The following is a 23,612-nucleotide window of genomic DNA, read 5'->3' as shown; positions in this document are numbered from 1 at the left end:
CCCGATACGAATGGTCACGATTCGATACCGATTAACCCCGATACGAATTTATAAGTCGATTGTTGCGATTTTTTTTCATTCATATTTAGAAAATACTAATCAGTAAGCTTGTAGAGTGTAAGATTTATATGAAAATGTATTATTTATTTATCTGAAATTTCAGTCTTATAGAGGTTGTAATCTGTTTCATGTTTGAACAGCATTAAAATAAAAATATTAAGGCTTAATGTGCCGTTCATATAACATTCTTCCATGCTCAAGGTGTGAATCCTAAAAAAAAAAAAAAAAAAAAAAAAAAAAAAAAAAAAAAAAAAAAAAAAAAAAATTCAAAAAAAAAAAATCGATTCTGCCGATTATTGAATCGATTCGAGAATCGCGCGATGTAGTATCGCGATATATCGCCGAATCGATTTTTTTTAACACCCCTACTATTGATTATGGTGGGTGTAGTTTGCAGTGATGCAGAACGGTACTGCCTCACTCAGAGATGTTGCTCATATGTTGGTTATCACATTTAGCTACATCGCGATATGAGCATATCAAAATATAGCTACATGTACGATTCATACTACACAACTGCAAACTACAACCATATGATGAAGATAATATGAACTTTGTAGAGGTAGATTTTGGTCGTCATTGGATTGTGCTCATAAAGTTGTCATTGTCTCGACTGTATACTACCTTTTTTTGTGCCACAATTGTGGCAAGTAACCACTAACCATTAGTAAATTTTCGAGATACGATCTGTCAGTAGGATGGGTTTTTTGCTTTGACTTGCAAGCGCAAACTTAAAGTCACAGTGTGTAATATTTAGCGCCATCTAGAGGTGAACTAATAATGCATTCAAGTTAAAAACCCACTATTGTTTTCAATAATATGCAAAACTATGTACTATCCCATTAACATACTTTTTTTTTTTTTTTTTTTTATATAATCGAAGGTCTAGTAATCAATTATATTACATGGCTGGAGTCTCACGTTCCAAGAGGCTGCCATGCCATGCTGCTACGGATGCCCAAAGGACAACTTTGCGAATGTAGTTAGCCCAGGTGGTACTTACATCGAGTGTCTAACCCAATGGGTGGACCACCGCTTCATTCCACAGCTGGGACCTGCAGTCGGTCGTTGCGAGTCCCGTGATTTGGGCTCCCATCGTTTGTCACCTTCTGCTTTGCTCTCACAAGCTTTCATGATCTTTTTGTTTTGTTTTTATTTGCTTTTTTTCCCGCCTAGCTTCTCCCGCTCGCCGCTCGTTAGCCTATGGCTCTGACTAACTAGCCGCTCTTGTTAGCTGCTCCGCCTAAATCCAGCTCGCTCGGACTTTCGCCGGGTTTCACACTGGCTGACAAGTCGCTGTCACTCGCTCACACAAAGTAAGAATTGGAGGAAGGCTTGCAGAGTGGAGTCTCTCTGAGCCAGCGTAGTGTAAGTGCGTCAAAAATTGCACTTCGGCTGCATTCTATGCTATAGCAACATCTAGTGGTTACTTATTACACACTGTACCTTTAATATAACTGCTCAGTGAACTCAAGTCAGCACACTTCGGAGTACACAGCACATTGGAAAATATTGAAAATTTCATCAAAAAAAAAAAAAAAAATGAGGCTTGAAGGGAGTTTAATTCCGCTATGTGTTGAAGTTTAATGAACTAAACAAAAATAATTACACTTCGTGCATTTAAAACAAGCCCATTATATTGCCTTGGCAAAATCCACTTAGCTTAATGCTAACAAAAACCCAATTGACATGCTATGGGTTTGCATCGATAGTTGCGGTTTTTGAAGCAACGAATCAAGGTCCACACGATGGAATACTCACATGCATATATTCTTTATCCTCTCTGAAAAATGAATAATATTACAGCATCTTCATGAATCACGTACAGGAGCAGTAGTACTATTCTTGCATTACTATACATGCTTAATATACTCTCAGATGCAAGACAGAAGCAAGCCCTGAATGGACTCGGACTTGACTGCAAAGACAGGAAACAAAAATGTGTTTTTTTCGACCATTTATGTCCAAACGTGGAACTCTAGCAATCTCGTTTGACCTTGCCAGGATACTAAGCAATTAGCTTATGGTGCTAATGACTTCTCAGCTCATCCGTCATCTCACTGACCTCCCGGGCCTTGGTCTTTGCTTTCGATTGGCTTTTCCGCGCCGGGCTGAGGCTCAGAGACGTGCTGCCGTCTCGTATTGGACTACCCAGAGAGGACGGGCTCACAGGCAGAGAGGAGGACTCCTTTGTCTTCTTTTTCTGTTTTACACATGTCAGAACACACATCTTTAGAATGATACAGTATGCACACAGGGTGGGAGAAGCCTGCAGTTGTCCTTTCTTGTTAGCAACATTTAAGACAGCAGGGGAGTGCTACAGTGACTGAAGTACCGGGAAACCCTGCTGGAGCTGTGACACATACACTAGACAAAAAAAGTGCTTTTGAAAAGAAGCAAGTGTATAATGGAACCCCCCGCCCCAGTTTCTGAATAACCGCTAGATGAATAATTGACGTACTTTCACTGTGTCTTTGCCCTCTCTGTTGGAAGGAGCCTGTTTGGGTCTGGAGACAGACTTGGGGGTGAGCGACGGGGCTGAACTGGAGGAGCTCTGACTGGCGCCGGACAAAGATGACATCTGGTTGGCCGAGGCAGTGGCGTCGTGGAGGAAGATCCTCTCGCTGCGTCGGCGGTTCCACGCTTCGTCCTCGCTGAAGCCTCCCAGGCCGGAAGCGCTGGCCAGATCGAAGCTGAACCGGCGCTGAGGTCGAGGCCGCTGCTTGATAGGCAGAGGCTTGCGTTTGACGGGCAGCGTTTCGTCACGCTTGCTCGGGCTGCTCTGCTCGATGCGGCGGGTCGCCGGGGGCAACAGTGGGAGTTCGGGCGCGGAGCGTTTGCCATGCAGCAGAGAGGGAAACTTCCTCAAGCGCAGGTCGGAACCGGAGTCGGACCATTCACACTCTGATGAACCTGATGGTGGGTGGACAGAGTCTCATGATTTTCAAAGTTCAAATAAAGATTATAGCCATATGCGCTCCTGCTATATTATGCTACAAAGCATATTGTAAGCGATATTCTTGGATGGATTTTCACAGCATACACTGTAGTGAACAGGCAAGCTCCTGTTTATAGGTGAGAGACTTCAGTAGTTACTACATTGTAGGGCTGAGCAATAAATTAAATCAATTTGATAAATCAGCATTTTTAAAATCGAACCATTAAAATTTGCTAAATTGTGAAAGTGAATTTTGTCTTATGGATAATTAACAGCTGTTGTTCTTATGTTGGGTTACATACAGATGATATTATCTGCTGTAATTTTGCACAAGTGGCAGAATGCTGGATGGGTGGTTTACAAGACACGTTTATAATAGCTACCAACTACTTCATTGTGGAAATTAAGCACAAACTATGAACGTTAAGTTTATATTAAAACTGATTTGCACGGATTTTTTGGGGATAAATGTTTGTTGGGTTCATTAGATTAAAATTGTGCCAGACAGCACTAAGGGCTACTGGAAGAAATGCAGCGCATTAGAAGAGCAAGTGGGTTAGCCCATGTATGGCATTTTGCAATTTCTGTTAGCATTAAGCTAGTGCACATCCCTGAAAAGAAACGAGATGGTTTGGCTCATTAGTTTACTTGCTTAATGCTCTTTAGTTCTATGCGTTGATTTTACAGTACACTAACTGGGAGTGACAAACAGCTTGAAGCAAGCACAGCAGTACACTTGGCCTCTTCTTTGGAGAACTGCGCCAGCAAAAGAGTATGAACAGACACTACTTTAAAAAGTTAGTCTGTTCTGTTCATTCAATCAGTTTAAATATGTTTAAAGCGTGTAGAAGGGGGAAAACTATTTATAAAACGCAGACCTTCATCTAGTGATAATGGAGGGTTCACTATTTTAGTTCTACTGAAACGGTTGAAGAGTCAACCCGAACGACCCTGTTCATGAACAAGCAGGTTTCCAAACAAGATATTCAAACAAATCTTGCTACGGTTCACGTACTATGCTCCAGTTCACAAACAGTCATGGCTTCCACGTGGAACGCTTTTAGCTTATGCTGTCACTTGACAATTATTTATATTGTGTCTCACATATTGCAGGTATCTTTGCTTTACTGTAAATTAGCCATCAGTATTGCTCCAAAGAAAATGACAACTTTCTAATCATAGTACTGTTGAAAAAAGAAGGAAACATTACCAACCCCTGTTCCCTCTAACAAAAACAAAAAAGGAACAAAGAAACATTACAAGTAGCTAATGAGGCAAAAAGGAGTGACTGTTTGGCCTTAAATTTTAATAGAAATAGAAAAACTACTCTTAGTACTGATTAAGGAAAAAAGTGTTTTCTTAGGTATATTTCTGACCATTTAAAAGGGACTCATTTTGCAAAACAAATCTCGGAATGAATTAAATTTGTGAACTGACATTTAACTGTATGTAGCTTGTAGTGATCTAAGATACATCATACTGATAGCTCCTGATGTTTTGGTTGCACAAGCGAAGTAACTGAGACTGATCTCTCTGCTTGATGCAGATAAGCATGATCATCTATGAATTTTTGAAACTGCATCTGTACTAAATTTCATTAGATGTTGCATGTGATGCCAATTGTTGTGGCCGGTTGGTGTAAATGTGTTGATTCTCCACAATCAATAATTACAAGAATAGTACTATTGATTACATCTAAACCAATGCATAATTTAAGACTGAAACTTTCAATTGACCGCAATGTGACAATTGGAAATGAATGAATATTTAATGCTGCCAAACCACAGTGCTGCAAAAACACTCAGCCAGGTAGACCTGCTCAACCACAAAAAGCACAATCAGAAAACCATCACAACTGGTAGCCGTTTGTTCACACCTTCTTATCTCTCTCTTTTTTTTGTTTTTTTGTTTTTGGTTGGTTCAACAAAACAATATAGATAAACCCACTCTGCTTTTGTGAGTTTTTTTTGTTGTTTTTTTACCCAGAATGCTTGGATGCCGGCTGTGATGTTTGCCATCAGGAAGAAGGCTGAAAGGGGCGGAGCTGACAGGTAGAGCGCTGGCTGCGAACCTGGCCAACAGACCCAGGCCGCTCTCCTCGCAGCCGCCGTCTTCCGAATCGGAATCTTCATTGTACTCGTTCTCGTAGTCATCTTCCGAAGATTCTGTTTCAGAAAAAGACATTTAGCTCAGAGACGGACAGATCTGACTGCTATATTGTGGTCACAATGTTCACTGAGCAGTTTAAAAACACACTTCTCATCTATAAGTCTTGATGCACACAAGCTGAATTCTGTGCCCTGCTTGGAATGATAGAGCAGCCTGGATAGAATTCACACACAAACATGTTGGCGGATGGAACCCACAGTGCAAAGAGAGCAACACCATCCAAAAGCCTGTATGCTGTGTCATCCAAATTCTTTTGCAGACACTCCACCTCACAGTGCATACCATTACTGCACATCCACACTCACCATAAGACCATGTGACCTCTGACCTATACATTACTAGCCATATTTTAAATCCCCTTAGGGGAATATAAAAACAGCAGGAATCCACTTCCTCCTTCAACAGTGAAGACATCGCAGCAAGCAAACACACACGTTCACACAGATATTGAAGCATAGTGCTGGTTAGTGGTGTAGTAGTAAGCAGTTAGGTCCAACAGATGAACAGGAGGAAAGTCTTCTCAGAATGTTAACACGAGGGTTGGATGCACAGTACAAGTGTAGTCAGATATTAACAATCCAATATTATGCAATACAAGACCTGTATCAAATATTCTGCCTTTGCTTTCATTGAGTGACATTTACTGTGGTTGTAGATTGCACTGGTGTTCATTTGAATTGCATCACAATGAGAACTGTTTCTAATTTTCTTGACTCATGTCACAAATTGAGGTAATCAAATACTACACCTTGCTCTCATTATGTTGCACTAGAGTTATACAACACTGCGAACTACAACCACAATACTATTGCTAAATTACTAGTACTACCTGTCTGACAGTATCAGTGGTAACTGAACATTTCCATATTCGTAAAGGCCCAGGATTATGATACAGTTCTTGGATTGGATATCATGTAGTTGTCAGAATTTTGTGGTTGTTTGGTCTCCAAATTACCACCTGGAAGGCATAATTTGCTATGTTATACTGCGCAACATGGACGCACATTTATAACTGAATTTCAGGAAGCAGATGCAGTGCATGCGAGGACAACAGAGAAAACAAAGCAGGCACTGAGAGGACAGCCCTGTGAGGCCCCTTCTTTTCCTTTATGTACAAAGTTTGTGCAACCATGGTAACAGTCTTCATCCCAGCTCAACTTTACAAGGCTAACTTTTGACATAGACAAAAATAAAAAATAAAAAATAAAGTAAACTGGTATGAAAAGGTGTGACCATGGCTCAAGAAAAAAAAAAAAAAAAACTAATTTGGAAGGAAAATAAATAAAAACCAGGTGAAAGTTGATATTCTGTGAATGGATTTTTATTTCAGCATTCATTTATTATTTTTGATACTCAGGTTAATGCCTATGTGCTAGTATGCTAGTTGTCCTCACTAGAAAGACAATTCAGCAGTGCAGACAAGCAGACAGCTGTCTTACTACTACCAATCACTTTACCCACTACTAGCGCTACTATTGACGTATTAGTAAACAATGAAAGACAATTAGGCCATTTTTGCCTCCTAATTATCATGTAATTGTCATACTAGAGAGGACGGAGCGCACTAGTACAGACCTTAAGTTGGTTATCAAGGATATGGAATAAATGCTCAAACGTCTTTCCATACAGCACTGTCCATGTTAGCGGAGGAGAAAATAGAGGGGCTCGTCCTACTTACAGAGCAGGTGACAGGGGTGTGGCCTCAGGCAGGGCAGGGCGGGGCAGCACGGCGGCGAGAGTGCAGCCTAGCCTTAGTGCAGCCACGCTTTAGCACAGTCTAGCTTAAGCTACGCTTTAGCCGCCGCGTAGACTAGCCGGGGCGAGGAAGCGTTCAGGCTAGGCTGAGCAAGTCCTTGCCAAACTTCTGTAATGTCGTAGTAGCGGCAGCAGCAGCAGCAGCAGCAGCACAAGCACGTGGAACAGGCAGAGAGACACTCAAAGCATCACAGGTAAGACAATTTGGGGTGGGGGAAGGTGGCCAACAGTGCAAAGAAGTTGACAGCAAACGAAAATGGGGGGAAAAGTGTTATTGGAAGGTTTAGTAGACAGGCAAGGAGCTCTTTTGTCCAAATATCCCAAATGTCTAATTGGAGGCTTCATCTGGATTAAAATAAGCACATTAATTAGACTATTAAGCTCCCACAATATATTTGAAAAAAAGCTCAACTACTAAATGTCACTCTGCAACGTGAAGCCGAGCAATCTTTCCAACCTTTCCTGGGCCAAGCTGAGGGATATTGGACAAACAGAAGGCTCTGGGACGACATGTGAAGGTGCACTTGGACAGAATGACAAACAGACAAGACAGATGAGGCCGACACAAGGACCACAGCGTTTCACTTTCCATACTAATCAAGTCCAAACCTTTAATAAAGCTTTTATATGTACCAAACTGCAATACAACTTTATGAAAACAAATCTCACAATTCACACAATATATCAATGTACAAATTCTACAAAAGGCTTTTCAATCCAGGCAATAAAATGACCATCATAGGAATATGTAAACTCTTTTTAAAAAAACAAAAAAGGCAACTTTGCAGAGAAACCAGCAGCAAAAGAGAGGTAGGGATGGTCAAGCTAAAGCACAGTCTGGGGGGGCGGGAAGCTGCCTTAGCAAAGGACAAATAAAGACAAGCTGTGACAAGACTCAACAGGCAAGGTATCGTCTGACTTAACAGTGTGAGTTTCTAAGACGGGGGTCAGTAACCTTGATCGAACGAGTCGTCGGAGGAGCTGAAGCCCGCTTCCTCAAGCAGCAGGGATAAGTGCTTGTGTTTCTTCTTTTTCTTCTTCTTTTGCAACTTTGCCCTGGACAGCACGGAGGTTGGCGACGATGCAGCGTGTCTCTTTCGGATCAGGTTGCCGTGGGACCTCATCCCTGAGAGAGAGGGCCAGCCCCCTCTTGCAGAATTGTGACCCTCAGAATCAGAGTCTGGTACAAGGACAGAGTGGTCAATAGTTCATCAAGCAAAAAAAATGGACAGGCACTGGAATAAAATTAGGATTTGTAGTTGTTTTTTTTTCTTCTTCATTTCCATTGGTCGGTTTTGTTTATATAATATATATAAAAAAAATACAGCAACTTTATTTTATCCTTTATGTATGATTTGATATTCTTTATTGTAATACGGATTAATTTATTACATGGGAAGGGGACCTTTAAATTTTATTTTTTGGGGGGGTGGACTGTTCAGCACTGGCTAAAAACATTGAGCCACCTACATTTGGTGTTTTAGGAATGCTATAAAGAACATATACCGTACATAACCTGACTTAAAGCTACAGTGTGTAGAAATTATTGCCATCTACGATGCCTCAGAGAGTCCACACTTCGGAAGCCAACCACCAATTACTACCAATTATTATGTGAAGTGAGCGAGCCAGCAGCCCGGCGAGCAGGAGCTAGCGTGAGCAATAGTGGCTAGCAAGAACTCACTAGAGCAGCTAACAAGAGCTGAACAAGAGCTGATAGCAAGAACTATCTGGAGCGGCTAGCAGGAGAAGCTAGCAAATGCTAGTGAGAGCAAAGCAGAGGGAGATGGCGCTAAATCCTACACACTATCACTTTAAGATCTGTTTAAGAACTGTTCCATGATTAAGCTCATAAGTCAAATTCTTAAATGTTATGTATAAGCTTGTTCTTAAATTTCTGTACTCACTGTTAGAGCAGCTGCTGAACTCTGATCTCATCGGGGAGAAAAAAGCACTCTTCTTCTGACTTTTCATCTTCCGGATGGCGTCTGAATCCTTTGGAGCCACCTTGTGTTTGCCTTTCGATGACAAGTGGACGTTTCGCTCCCTGGACTGGCTGTCGGTGGACTTGCCCCTGGGCCGCTCTCCTTTCGAACCGGAAGATAGTTTGCGATGTGCGTCCATGGAGTCGAGCCGCGAGAGCGACAGCGCTCTGTCGAGGTCTGATGCGAGCTGCTCCTGCTCGCACACGAGGCCACGTTTCACCTTCAGCCCCTGAGAATGGCACAGGCGCATCGTTTAGCAGAGTGGAATGGAAGGCGCCCGTCGGGAATGTCAAAACAATACGCACTTGCAAGCGGGTTACCTCGCCAAAATGACTGCTGGATGTGTCCTGCTCTTTCCAGCCTTTGCTCTTTTTCTTCTTTTTTATCTTCACCCCTGAACTCCCCATCTCCATCTCCTCGTCTTCTCTGGACACCAGAAAGCGTTTTCTGTGTCCTTCACCAGTTTCAGAGTCCTCCGAGTATTGCAATGACCGACCCACCCTGAAAAGAGGGAATACTTGTACTTCAAACTGTAAAAATGGGTCAAATCTGCCAAGTTGTGATTTATAGATAGATTTACAACAAAGTGGGCCACACTCACTTTCCAGGCCTGTTGTCCAGTTTGGGAGGTGTGGCCAAGTGTTTTCTCTTCCTGGGTCGACCTCTGCCCCGCCTAGTTAGAGTCCGCCTCTCGTCATCCTGCTGCTGCCGTTCACTGACACGACAAGAAGAGTTCAAGGTGTGTGCCTGTGCTTAAGATGTGGCAGAGTCGGCGTGCGTGGTGTGCACATACTGCTTGTCTCTGCGTCTCTGCAGCTTGCTCATCTCTCGCTGCTTTTCCTTGTACGTTTTCTGTAGCTCAGCCAGGCGGATGCGGTATTCCACCTCCACCGCGTCCAACACGTCCATGGACATTTTACTATACAGCTTCAGGGGGGAAAAGGAGAAACATGTTGAAGCTTTTCTTTCCACATTTTCCTTTGTGGATGGCCATATTTATCTTCCTACCGGCTCCTCCTTCCTCTCCCTCCAGCTGTACTTTCGGGTGGGATCGAGTGTTCTGGGCAGATCAATGTGGGACTGTTTCTCTATGGCCTCCAGCAGAATTTGTTTGCTTGCCTCAAGAAGACAGTCCAAACCCTCCATTGCCAAATCTGAACGGGATGAAGTGAAAATAAAACACACAGGATAATGCTAAATGTATCTGTGCCGAAATACATTTTCATTGTGGAGAAAAAATAAAAGTGGTGATTTTACTTTTACTTCCTCTCATACATTACTCACAAAATGTTTATTTCAAGTGAACCTTCAGAATGAACGTAAAATGCATTAAAACCTTTACTGGTGAATTCACTCTGAACTTTACACTTTTGAATGTCCACCTATTCAATGTTTTTGTATATTTCACCAATCCTGTTGTTTTCTAATAAAGAACAAAATTCATTAAAAAAAAAAAAAAATGATTTAACAAATATATTTTCCAAGGACATCCACTTCTAAGTATTTATGTGACTCTTCCCGTCTTTGTGTATCTTTGTTGCATCCTGCTAATGACACTCTGCAACACTCGCTCTGCCAACATCCTGTTTGAAGGATGGTCTTGCTATGTCAAAAGAGAACCGTATTCATGCCAATTCTAATTGAACCAAGGAATGTGTTGGTCAAACACCTGCTGTGAATTTTCCTTTTTAGCTCCCGAGAGCAGTAATTAGGACAAAAATTACTGCAACGTTTAACAGCTAGATACTGTATGTGCATTCAAATGTTTAGAGCAGTGGTTGGTTCTCAACCTTTTTTCAGTGATGTACCCCCTATGAAATATTTTTTTCAGCCAAGTAACCCCTAACCAACGCAAAGCATTTCTGGTTGAAAGCAAGAAAAAAAGAAAAGTACTGTGCCATCATTGTCTGATTTATTAAACTTTGGAATTCTATTTGTAAACGTGGTCTCTCGAACTATTTGGAAATAAAAATATGTAACAAAAAAAAAAAAGAAAAAATGTTTAATTATGAAGAAAGATTTTTGCTCATTATTCAACAAAGTGTTCTCTTTCGGGCTTATAGTAAAGCTCTGTTCTCAAAAATAAATACTGTAATTGAATTTTAAAAAGTTTTTAAGTAATTGACAGGTGATCCTCGTTGGCATATGGCAAGTTGGGTTGAACCATTTTGGTAGTTTTTAGGACACTACAACAGAACAGCCTACTGAATATAAAATTCATTTTATGGATTTATATTTTTCTGAGATATTTACATATACTGTACTTTCTAAATATATTTTAAAATCTCATGTACCCGCTGGTGTGCCTTCACGTACCCCCAGGGGTTCATGTAACCCCATTTGAGAACCACTGCTTTAGAGAATGTCATGTTGAGTTGACTTGCAAGGTTATAGTGCATTTTAGGCTCCCAAAAACATAATTATTTTTTGCGAGTAGGTGTGTGTATATTATCCTCAATTTCTTTGTTTTCTAAAAGTCGCCTCACCCTGCTCCATGCTGATGTTCTCCATTTCCTGCTGGGCCATTTGGCTGAGCAGGGCCATGCCCTCCAATGCCACCATCTCCAGTGGGTCAGCGCTGCTGCAGTCTGCAGCCTTTTCAGTGGGCTGAATGAGCGTTGATGCCGTCTGGCTGAGCGGGTATGGCTGAGACATCTGACTGGCTGTGAGCAGAGCAAGCATCCCCGCCATGGGATCTTCAGAAGGAACGATCGGAGGGAGTGGCGACTTGGAAGAGCCGGTTATTTTAGTGACGTTTTCATTCTGACTAGGAGCGTGTTGCTTTGGACTCGTTGGTTGATGGGTTTCACATACAGCACTTGTGCCTGGCTTGGTGGATTCCTGGAGGTCCAGGTCTGCTGTGATGGGCGACGGGTATTGTATTCGCTCTGGATCCTTGTAAATCACTGCTTCAGGCTCAGTTCCATCGATTGGAGAGGAATACGCATCCTGACACTGATATGCTTGCACCTCTGTTTTGATTTGTCCATCCTTGTCTTCCTGCTTGACATCGTCCACTTTCTGGCTTTGCTGCAGTGGAGGACTAGGAACCAGTAGAGGTATGGGCTGAAGCTTCAACGAGCCCCCTTCCTCCTGTCTATTCTGTCGTGCTCGGGCAGGACTACAGCTACGCAGGAGAGGAATCAGTGGTTCTGGGGCCGAATCGCACCGTTGCTTTTCTACAGCAGGTTCCTGTTTCAGGAATGACTCATTCATTGTTAGCTTTTGTGGTTTGAGGTCAGCATCCGGCAGCCTTGAATGGAGGTGGGATGAAGGCAAGGAGGTACTCAAGTCCAAAGAGTGCGAGTGGCGCCGTGGAAGAGCTCCTGCGTTTGCTGTTGTGTGCGCTGGGATATGATAAGATGGGACAGGAGTACCAAAAGGAGTAGTGATTGACTGGTAAGGGTAACCAGGCGAGAGCTCTGTAACCAGAAAAAAAATGGCCATAAAAGGTATGCAAGTTAAAAACAACAACAAAAACCTCACACATCAGTAAAACCGTGCATATTGGCATTCTTAAAGGGGAAGTCAACACAAAAAATGTGTTACAAGTCTAAATATGGTATTCTGATTCATATTGTGTTTGTGCAATGTGAATTAAGCAACAAAATCCATCAATTTTTATCCATCTCAGGGGGCGGCCATTTTGTCACTTGCTGTTGACTGAATATGACATCACAGTTGCTCAAGTAACGGCCAATCATGGCTCACCTGTTCCCTGAACCTGAGCCGTGATTGGTTGAGCTCTGAGTAACTGTGATGTCAATTTCAATTGACTTCAAGGGGCAAAATAGCCAAAATTGGATCATTGCTGCTTAACTCATATTCCACAAATACAATATGAATGTTTAGAATACTGGGGCTGCACAGAACATATTGTAAAGAAAATGTTGAGGTTGACTTCCACATTTAAGGAGAAAGTCCATCACTCACTCACCTGAATAGATGCCTTGAAAAGCAGGTTTATGTCCATCTCTCCGCTCCCCCCTTTCAGCCTGTGCGTCATCGGCAGACTCATGTTTCGGTAGCCGTGGCGAGGCCGGATGTGGTGAGGCCGAACACGGGGAGCGTGCGTGTGGCAGCGGCGCGGGCGAGAGAGACGACACTCTCTGCCTCGATTCCGCTGACTTGAGGTTGGTCACTGGTGAGGGCAGCAGTGGCAGTGGGGTGAGGGAGGACGTTGAGGGCGTCGGCGAACGAGCCGGCGGGGGAGGCCTGCGGGGTTGGAGGACGGGTGATGGAGATGGGGAAGATGCCAATCGGGTTCGGGGTTTGGGTTCGCCGTTCTGCTTGTCTGCTTTGTCATCCGTGTCCGGTCGGTGCTCGCTGGCCTTTATATGCTCCTGAAAAGCAAATGACACACCGCTTATAAATGCCGTGATTGACAACTTTAGGATGAGATGATTTGGCATCGTCCACATTTTTCAGGTCCTCTAAGCACAAACGACACTTACAACGAGCTGTGCACTCCTCTGCAATTCCAGAACCTGTGCCGTGTGCTGCTGGATCATGAGCAGCTCCTGTTGCCGGAGCATCTGCTGCTGGGAGAGGAGCTGGAGCTGGGCTGCATGCTGCAGAGAGGTCCCTGTACCGTACACCCCCGGCCACACAGGAGTCCCGCGCTCCAATAAGTCTCCTCCTGCACATGAAATGAAACAGCAACAAGTGGAACATTTAAATTAAACATCACTTTTAGACAGCAGCCTTGTGCAGCATGTTGGCAGGCATCAAATCTAAAATACATTTGTTTTATATTGATTGTACTGTTACAGTGATAGTATTTTCTTAGTGGTCAAGGGTAGATTTAAATTGAGCGAAACTGAGAAATGCCTTTATACCATAGTGTGGCAGGTGTTCCGTTGGGATGACTATAAGCTTTCCAGTCTGTGAGTCTCTGACAAACTGGTAGGGTGGTGGTATAGAGCCTGGTATGGATGTTGGGTAGCCTGGGGGAAGCGTCTGGTGCAGGGAGGAGGAGCTCAAGCCTGAGAAGAAGCGGGAGGTTTGGTTGCAAATGGGAGGGAAGTGGGTAAAGGACAGAAAAAGGAAAAAAAAATAGAGACACAAAGACAAACATTTTCTTAACAAAGCTCAAAACTAACATGATTTTCCATCCAGTATTTATACCCATTTTGAGGACGTAATGAGTTATATCAGGGGGCTCAAACTGAATTTCGCTCCTTTCGTGAGAATTTGTGTTTTTTCTTCCTCAAGTGTCTAGACTGAGATGGCCCTTGGGGAGATTTGTGTTTTGTATGTACAGTTAACATACAAGCCTGAAGAAATTTGCACGCGGTTATTTCTGGACTGGGAATGAGGCGTAGGTCTGGAACGTCCTACAAAGTTCAGGAATGTCTGCGGCACTTGACCCTTGGAGGCGGCTACTTGTGCACCAACCACTTGAGAGAAAGCCAACACTTCCCTCTGTTACTACACCAATGGAGGACCGCCACGCAGCCACATGTAGAATTTTGTAAGCATGTCGTATGCAAGTGTTAAATGGAGTTGGACTGTCTTTAGCACCAGGTTGAACGACTCGGGTGCCAAAGAGGGCAGCACCGATGTCAGCTGAAAAGGGAAATGGCGGCCCACTGTTGCACCTGCTCACATCTGGCAGTGGGGACTCGTTAACATATAAAATACTTGATTACTATTTTTGAATGATTAGCCAGTGAATAAAACAGTTTGTGTCAAAGGGTCACTTTTGTTTAAAACACTTTTTTCCTCAATCAGGACAAAGATGACCAATATACAACCAATAAAAGTATAGAATTTGTCTGTCCACATACTGTATGGTGAGCTGGGGAGCCAAACTGGAGAGGCACCAGGGCGAGGCAGCCAGGGGTGAGAGGTCAGAGTTGATGGGTCGGGATGCCATCTCACACCCCCTCCAGTCACCATAAGGTTAGGGGTCATGAGGCTGGTTGTCATCATACTGGGTGTCAAACTGCTTGAAAGCAGGGGAGGGTGTAACTGGGTGAAGTCGGGCAGCTCTTTGGGGTCTCTGCAAGAAAACAAGTAGTAAACTGCATCAAAAACTTAATGCAAAAGCTGCATGAAGCCGTTATACATTCCTGCAAACATGATTTGGAAAAATATTTGTTAGACTGTCAGCCTCTTTCAATTGTGTTTGTATTTATGACAGAAAAGACTGGTAGATGTCCGCCTCACCTGAGCATTTTGTCATCACGATCCAAACGGCCTGAGAGCATTCGGTCTTCACGATGACGGGTGCGCTCTTCACCTCGTTCTTCAGCTAGGTTGACAACAGAGAAGTCACATTAGTCCGGGTAAAAGGTGTGTGGAAATGATGAACAGGGTTGAGAGAATTTGTGACTATTTGGCTGGCCAACACTTGACTGCACTAAATTTGATAAGACGACTGGATTTCAAAACGCGTCGTCATTACGTTACAACGACAAGGCCGTGGGCACGAGAGGTTAATTAACGGCAGGCCAGCTTGTTGACCTCAATCTGACCGACCATTCAAAACGCATCGTCACACTGTTGACCTGACAGGATGCACGGTGTTTGATGTCTCATAGCTTCTTGCTGCTTTGCTCTGGTGAACCATTTGTCACAGATCCCACACAGCAGTTAAGCCTCAATTCAATTCAACTGGATGCATTTTGAAGTGTTCCTTTGGTATATTTACACCATACTGTATATACTACATGGGACATAACGTGCAATTGTTTAATCAATCATTCCACATTTAGGCTAAATTACAAAAAACTTCCGATCGTTGACCTTGACCTCATTAACCACCTTTGAAATGAACCACAACAAAGATTGTGAACAAAGGACTGAGATGATCAACTACAACAATCGCTTTCACACTACCCGCAGCGCCAAATATTTTAGAATATCTCAACAGTATACACATGTATACACAGAACTACTTTAGTTTCAAAGTAGCATTTCTGGTCTTTCAACCTTCTCGGCCAATTAGCAGAGCATCACAGTAGATTAGTGGCTGTCTGGATGCACAGTGAACTTTAAACTTGAGTTGCTAAAGATACTGCAATTCTGTGGGCAATGTCCTCACTCTATCAAGGAAAGAATAAACATGAGGATCTCTTTCCACTCTAGGCCTCCACCCAGCCAAGCTGACTCAAGGTCCCCGAGGTACAAAGATGGAGAGAGAGGTTTTTATACCACTGTGCTGAACCATTCAGAAAGAGAAAGTGCACATGTGTGTGTGTAGGGACAAGAGACTTTAACCAACCCTGACATGCTCCACAGGAAAGATTTCAAGACCGTTACCAAGGTTACAGGGAGCCTGGCCCACATGCTATCCTTTGCGCATCACAAAGCCAGTGATGATTAGTCACCACCTTTTCTCCCTCGCTCACCTCCCTAATACTCGCTTCTTCTTTGAATCCCATGAGAACTCTCTCATCCCATCTACCCGGCAGTCTCATCTTAACACTACCGCCTGTTCCCCATCCTTGCATCCACACAACTCCTCCTGTTTGTATTTTTCCACAGCAAATCCTCAGCTGTTTGTAAAGAGCTTCTTTTGGACAGGGGGGCTATTTGAGAAATCAGTCTACCCCAGAAAGGAATACGCTAAAGGCCCTACCGGGGATGGACGTGCATGCACAACTACATGCTAATAACACTGAGTCATCTATTGTACCTCACAGTCTTTCACACAAGTCCATCAGTCTCGAGGCTCAACATTGCTTAGCAACAAACCAATGGACTTCTTGTCATTCAATGTTTATTTGTAGCTTTTAGCCGAGCTCCGTAATGCCATGTTTAATGCAGAGTGGGTGGAGGTGAGGCTGGGAACTGTAGGCAGCCTACTATAAGCTGCAGAAAAGAGCGGGGAGAGAGAAGGGGGCCCTGAGGTGGGACAAGAAGGGTGTGCTTTGCCAAATAACTCAGAAGTAGAGACATTGAAGGAAATGAAAAGAGAGCAGAGGATGGATAAAAAAAAACAAAAACAAAAAAACACTTGGAGCTGTGACAGACAGGAAAGAGACATTTGGATAGAGACAGAAAGAAGACTAAAGACAGAAGGGTGCAGAAGGAGAGCCAACTGACTCGCCAAAATGAGCCCAAAAACAAAATGCATCACATGACGCAATTAGTAATCCGGACAAAAAGCTGTCCAATCACATTATAGGCAAGAATGCTTTCAAGTCAAACAGAGCTGAGAAAATATGACTTTGGGCCAAAGAAAAATGAATCATTATTAATTCATAGAAACTAAAATGAGAGATCTTTTGCTCTTGGTTCATTTAATGAAGTAGAGCTGAGTTCTCTGCAGCTGCAAAGGAGCATGTAATTTGAAGGCAAAAGGCAAAACAAAGTTTATTTGGAAATATTGCATATTTACTCGCTGTACCCCGCCAGACACTGTAAAATACGAGGGACAGGCAAGTATTGATACCAGGTATTAATATCGAGCAAATACACTGCTGGATTTCAAGGTATCGGTACTCGTGATGGCAGCCGATACCAGTATCAGCTGCCCCCTTGTGGCCGTTTTATGATCAGGAACTACAAATTAGAAATTAGAAGAATAGAAAGTTGCTGTTATTTATTGCCAATTTTAAAGGGAAAGTCAATCCAAAATTGTTCAACGCAGCCCCACTAATCTAAACACAGAATTCTGGTTAATATTGTGTTTGTGGAATATGAGTTAAGTATTAAAATTATTGTTAGTTTTTAACCATTTCAAGGGAAGACCATTTTCCCACTTTCTGTCACCTGAAAATGATGATATTACAGTTGCTAAGGACTCAAGCAATGACCAATTACGGCTCATCTGTTTTCTGAAGTTAAACTGTGGTTGGTTGTTAACTGAGCCCTGAGCCACTGATGTTATTTTCAGTTGACATTATGTGTCAAAATGGCTGAAAAATGGATTTTGCTGCTTAACATATGTTCTACAAGCATAATATTAATCGGTATGACATGTTTAGACTAGTGGTGGCACATACAACATATTGTAAAGAAAATATTTGGGTTGAAATTCCCTATAAGGAAAAATGCTACATTGAGATATATACACAGTAGGTCTTTAATGGTACAGTGTGTAATACTTGACCACTAGATGTCGCCAAATAATAGAATACGGCCGAAGGGCATGCATTTCGAAGCACTCGAACTACGGTTAATCAGAGACCAAACTTCGCAAGCCTACCACCAATGTTGTTATTGTCGTGAACGAAGGAGCATCTCAGCGAGTGATAGCGATTTGGCAGCAAGCGACGGCAAAAGACCGAGCAAGCAGCTAACAAGAGTGGCTAGTCAAGTCATCTTTATTTATACAGCAGTGGAAGAAGCTAGTAGAAGCCTTCAAGAGCAAAGCAGTTCAAGAGTAAAGCAGAGGGAGACAAGCGGCAGGAGCCCGAATCATGCGGACTCAGCAATGACCACCAGCTGTGGAAGGTAAGCTAAGTTGTCCTCTGGGCATCTGTAGCAGGAAAATAGCAGTGAAACATGTCAGCCTTTTATAAAGTGAGGCTCCAGACATGTAATATAATTACTGATTACGACCTATGAAAATGTACTTTGTCGTGATAGGTCATATTTTTTTGCACATTTTTTAAATCAATAAAATGAATCAGTGATTACTTCACCACTAGATGGCGTTAATTATTGCACACTATGCCTTTAAAATTATGATTTAATTTTTTTTATTATTATTATTATTATTATTATTAATGAAGTCAATTATCATCTGTCATTTTGGGGAGGAAATTTTTTTTTTTTTTTTTTTTTTTTTTTTTTGAAGAGCTCAGAATTGTTCATTCGGTAGTCTTACCGATTCAACGTCTTGTCATCATTGCTCTTTTCCTTTTTTTTTTTTTTTTTTTTTTTTTTTTTTTTTTTTTTTTTTTTTTTGTGTGTGTGTATGTGTGCGTGCGTTTGCGTGCGTGCGTTTGCGTGCGTGCGTGCGTTTGCGTGTGTGCGTTTGCGTGCGTTTGCGTGCGTGCGTGCAAATACGTATAAATTTATACTCATTCATTCACCTAAAACCTTATAAATATCCCATTACCCTTCGCCTTAACCAGGTACTTCAGAATCTTGCCAGAGTCGTGAGATTTAAATGGTCAGGAGACCAGAGAAAAGGTCAGAAAAAAAAGAAATAAAGAGAAAAGAAAGGTAAATCAAAGTGACATCCAGCACCGACCAAACACTTCCTGCCTTCCCCATGATTACAAAATCAAAGTCTTACGCCAACCCCGGAAGCCTCTAAATTCCAGCAAATTTAGCGAGATCTCAAGAGCCCAGAGGAAAAACTAAAGAGAGGAAGGAGGGAAGGATCGATAAGGCAGAGTGAGATCAATAGAAGCCAGTACATCCAATCCATCAAAGTGAAGTCCAGCACCAACAAGACCCCTCCTGCGTGGTTACAAAACCGGAGTCTTATGCCAACCCCAGAAACCTCATACTTCTAATAAATTAAGATCTCAAGTGACCAGAGGAAAAACTAAAGAGAGGAAGGAGGGAAGGATAGATAAAGAAAAGTGAGAACCACAGACACCAGCACCAACTGATTCAAGGGGCTGTGGGAGGGAGAGGGTACTTCTGTTGAGTTTCAGTAGATGCTGGTGCGACGGATCTGGCATGCATAAGGACCACCACCAAAGAGAGAAGCCGTCAACCGCGGTCCAGCAAAGCGAGCACCCCCCCCCCCCCACCCCCCCCGGAATCCCCAGGCCGCGGCAGCACCAAGGCCACCCCCAAGCCACCCGAGCGGACACCGGTCAGCGAGCCGACCCAGATACCCGGAACACCCCCGCCCCAGCCCCGGCCCACCCCCCCGAGCCCAAGGCCGCAGAACGAGGCCCAGCGGGCCCCCACAGCGCCCCACCGGTCCCCAGCCCCCATCCCCCCACGACCCCCCCGCACCCCACCCAAACCCGCCATCCACCACGACCCAGGCCCCACCACCCCCGACCCCCAAACCCCCGAACACACCCCGACCCCCAGCACCCAACCCCCCACCCACCCATACCTCCACCCCCCCCCCAAACAAGCCGCCCCCCCCCGACGGCCGCCACCCCCCCCCCCGCGAACCCGGCCCCCCGCGAGAACCCCCCACCCCCCCCCGGAAACCGGCACCGGGCAGCAGCGCAGAGAGGGAAGATGTGCCCACCCCACCTCCAGCCGCGCGAGATTTGCACCGCGGCGGGAGGGGGGAAGCAGAGGAGGAAGCACCAGGGGAGAAGGCGGGACACCAGAACACCGAGCCCGGTGGGGAGAGGCCCCGGTCGTCACGCCAGAGTACAAGTGACACCTAACCCTGTTACTGAGTCCGCCAGCTCGCCGACTGGCGAGCTCTACCCTTACACCGTGAATGTGGCCCCACCCAGTGTATATACAAGTGTGTGCGTGTGGTGCATTAAAATTGGGAGCAGGTGAGTCGGAGCAGAGGGAAAAAATTTCCCCTACTCCGACACACCCGTATCCCCCCCAAAAAAATGAATATGTATATGTGTGGTGCATTAAAAAAGGGAATGGAGGGACAAAGTGGTGGGGCAGGGACACAAATGGGGGGGACCACAGCGCTGCCAGGCACTGCAGTCCATCCCCTCTGATGGCTCCCCGCCCCAACTCACCCCTCCCCTTGGACGTGAGGTGCATTAAAATTGGAGGGGAGTTGAAGGGTGAAGACGGTGTTTCCACCCTTCCCCACCCCACCAAGAAATGTGTTGTGTGCCCTATGTGTATATTTACAAAGTGTATAGTGCAAGCTAGTGAAGTGAGTAAGAGGAGCGACCAGCGGGGCCTCACCCAACCCGGCGGGTGTAGGTGGCACGCCCGCCCCCCAGCACCCCCACCCCCCGCCGCCCCCCACCTCATCCACCCGGCACCACAATGGGCGGACAGCCAGCGCAGCAGGGCTACCGGACAGCCCACCAGCCACCGGGGCCCGCCCGGGGCACCAGGAGTTATACCGGAGCGGGGCAGGCCCCAAACCCTCGCCCGGCCCCCGGAGCCCGACGCCCGGGCCGGGGAGGGAGCCCCAGGCCCAGGGAGAGGGAGGGGGAGGGGCCGCAGGGCAGACAGGGAAGGGGGGGGGGGGGCGGGGGAAGCGGGGAGAAGACGACAAGAAGGCGAAAGGGCGGCTGCAGGGCAGGAGGCGGGGGGGGAGAGGAGGAGGGAGGGCGACAAGGGAAAAGGGACCGGGAGGCAGAGGAGGATGGGCGGGAGGAGGCGAGGAGGGAGAGGCGACGGGGGGGAGGAAGGGGGAGGGGAGAGGGAACCACGGGGCACACCGGAGGCCCACCCACCCCGAACCGCGCCGCCGGGCACGGAGCAGCGGACCGCGCCGGGACGGCACCGCCCCGGGCACCAGGGAAAGCACCCCAACACCGCACCCCACAGGGGGCCCAGGGAGCGGCCAAGACGCAACCGCCACCGAGCAGACAACGGGGGGGGGGGGGGGGGGGGGGGCAGAACCACCCCCGCCCGACCACAGGGGACGGCGTCAAGAAAATTGACTAATTAGCATGCAGTAACACCAAGTGTTGATGCTTAGTGCCCACTAGAAATAGATCTTAAGGAGTTATTGAGTATAGTGTCGTATAGTGTGGTATGCTCGAGCCCACTAGCAGCAACTAGGTTCCTGACTATATAAAAATAAAAACAATCAGATACAAAATACCAAATACAGGAGCAGCGAAAACAGAAGTTGTAACGATGTGGTGGCTCTCGTTAACAGGCAGAATCTTGGCAGGATTAAGTTGCCAAATTGAGATTAAAATATTCTATGTACATAGACCATATTTGTTTAAATCTTGATACTTGATTTTTATTTAAGGCAGAGATTTTTTCCATTGAGATATAATTTATTAGTAAGTTTAACCAGTGGTCGATATTTAGAGATTGTTTATTTTTCCAATTGACAAGGATTATTTTTTTAGCAATAGTAAGGGCTATAAATATAGATTGTGATTGTTTACATGGTCGCTCAGTTATTGTTAAGTCACCTAGTAAACACAGTCTTGGAGATAAAGGAAGCCTACAGTTTAATATATCAGCGAGCTTTTCCAAGATTTTAGTCCAGAAATGCAGCACTGGAGTACATGACCATAAAGCATGAAGATAAGTATCGGCAGTGTTTTGTGAGCACTGGAGACAAATGTCGGAGTCAGAGAGTCCCATTTTTTTCATCATATATTGTGTAATATATGTTCTATGAAGTATCTTATATTGGATAAGTTGCAAATTTGTCTGTTTGGTCATTTTAAATACATTTTCACAGATTTGGGTCCAAAAGTCTGGTTCCGGAACTATAGACAAGTCTTTTTCCCATTTTAAAGTCGGTAAATACGTTTTATTTGTGTATAAAAATAACTTATATATTTTTGATATTTTCTTTATTGTTGTTGGAGAAAGCTTTATAATATCTTTAGCTAAGACAGGCAGTTGGAGCGTATCTTGAAGTGTTGGGATTTGTTTCTTAACCATATTTTTAACTTGCAGATAATGTAAGAAATTTCCCTTTTTTATTTCATATTTCTGGACCAAGTTTGTATATGATATAAACTTATTATCTGAGAAAAGATGATGAAGGTGTGTAATTCCTTTCTGCTCCCATAGGCTTAAATGGAACGACTGATTATTAAGTTGAAAGTCGGGGTTATGCCAAATGGGAGAGAGCCCACAGGGCGCCAATTGGGAGTTTGTAATTTCTAATGCCTTCCACCAGGCAGTCAGGGTGGCGGCTATCATTGGGTTTTTAAAACAATTATGTCGTCTTATTGATTTTGTAATAAAGAGTAAATCTGACAGTCTAAGATTATTACAATCCTTCTGCTCCAATTCCAACCAACAGTTAGTATCTCTGTTGGGTTGTGTCCATAGCACAAGATATTGTAGTTGATTAGCTAGATAATAGTACATAAAGTTTGGTGCCTCTAAACCTCCTTTAGATTTACTTTCCTGAAGAGTAGATAGACTAATTTTGGCTTTTTTTTTATTCCAATAGAATTTTATGATAGCAGAGTCCAGCGATTGGAACCAGTTAGACGTAGGTTTAAATGGAATCATTGAAAATAAATAATTAATCTTTGGTAAAACTTTCATTTTTATAGTAGCTATCCGTCCTATTAAAGAGATCGGAAGATTATTCCAGCGTTCCAGGTCACTACGGATACTATCCAATAATGGTGAAAAATTTAAAGAAGTTAATTCAGTTAACTTAGGTGAAATTTTAACACCTAAGTATTTTAAATTACCTGTAGGAAAGGAGTAGTGTGGATCCTGACTTGTAGGATTCCATGAATTTTCTGTAATAGGTAATAATGTTGATTTTGTCCAGTTAATAGAGTAATCTGATAAGTGAGAGAATTTAGTTATTAATTTAAATGCTTCCCCTAGCGAAATAGCAGGTTCTTCTAAATAGAGTAATATATCATCGGCATATAGATTAATTTTATGTTCTATTGTCCCGGAGTGGATTCCTTGGATCCGTCTATCCTGACGTATAGCTAATGCAAGCGGCTCAATAAATATAGCAAATAATAAAGGAGAAATTGGGCACCCTTGTCTTGTTCCCCTTTGTAAAGTAAAACTCTGTGATGTAATCCCATTAGTAGTAACTGTAGCTTTAGGAGAATCATATAATATTGAGACCCATTGAATGAATGCCTCCCCGAAGCCGAATTTATTTAAGACAGCAAAGAGGAAGGACCAGTTAACTTTATCGAATGCTTTTTCTGCATCCAGCGAAATAA

At 44.0% G+C, this 23,612-nt stretch overlaps 1 protein-coding gene across 3 annotated transcripts in view; it reads right to left on the bottom strand.

The window, feature by feature from the left end:
- Positions 1–23,612, bottom strand: part of tnrc18 (trinucleotide repeat containing 18) — a 68,650-nt gene that overhangs the window by 14,926 nt on the left and 30,112 nt on the right. For 2 of the 3 annotated variants that reach the window (XM_077540325.1, XM_077540342.1), the window contains exons 6-20: positions 15,079–15,163; positions 14,697–14,911; positions 13,746–13,892; positions 13,362–13,546; positions 12,845–13,250; positions 11,394–12,329; positions 9,916–10,061; positions 9,701–9,834; positions 9,509–9,622; positions 9,213–9,408; positions 8,830–9,136; positions 7,878–8,102; positions 4,981–5,163; positions 2,522–2,973; positions 2,126–2,263 (exon numbers count right to left, since the gene is read on the bottom strand). In XM_077540325.1, coding sequence (XP_077396451.1) covers positions 2,126–2,263; positions 2,522–2,973; positions 4,981–5,163; positions 7,878–8,102; positions 8,830–9,136; positions 9,213–9,408; positions 9,509–9,622; positions 9,701–9,834; positions 9,916–10,061; positions 11,394–12,329; positions 12,845–13,250; positions 13,362–13,546; positions 13,746–13,892; positions 14,697–14,911; positions 15,079–15,163 — 3,869 coding nt within the window. The remainder of the gene's footprint in view (positions 1–2,125; positions 2,264–2,521; positions 2,974–4,980; positions 5,164–7,877; positions 8,103–8,829; positions 9,137–9,212; positions 9,409–9,508; positions 9,623–9,700; positions 9,835–9,915; positions 10,062–11,393; positions 12,330–12,844; positions 13,251–13,361; positions 13,547–13,745; positions 13,893–14,696; positions 14,912–15,078; positions 15,164–23,612) is intronic. The other variant, XM_077540335.1, reaches the window with a different exon arrangement.

This window comes from Festucalex cinctus, chromosome 1, assembly GCF_051991245.1.
Source record: "Festucalex cinctus isolate MCC-2025b chromosome 1, RoL_Fcin_1.0, whole genome shotgun sequence".
In the NCBI taxonomy this organism is placed as follows: domain Eukaryota; kingdom Metazoa; phylum Chordata; class Actinopteri; order Syngnathiformes; family Syngnathidae; genus Festucalex; species Festucalex cinctus.
This window is presented reverse-complemented; position numbering and strand designations above follow the sequence as displayed.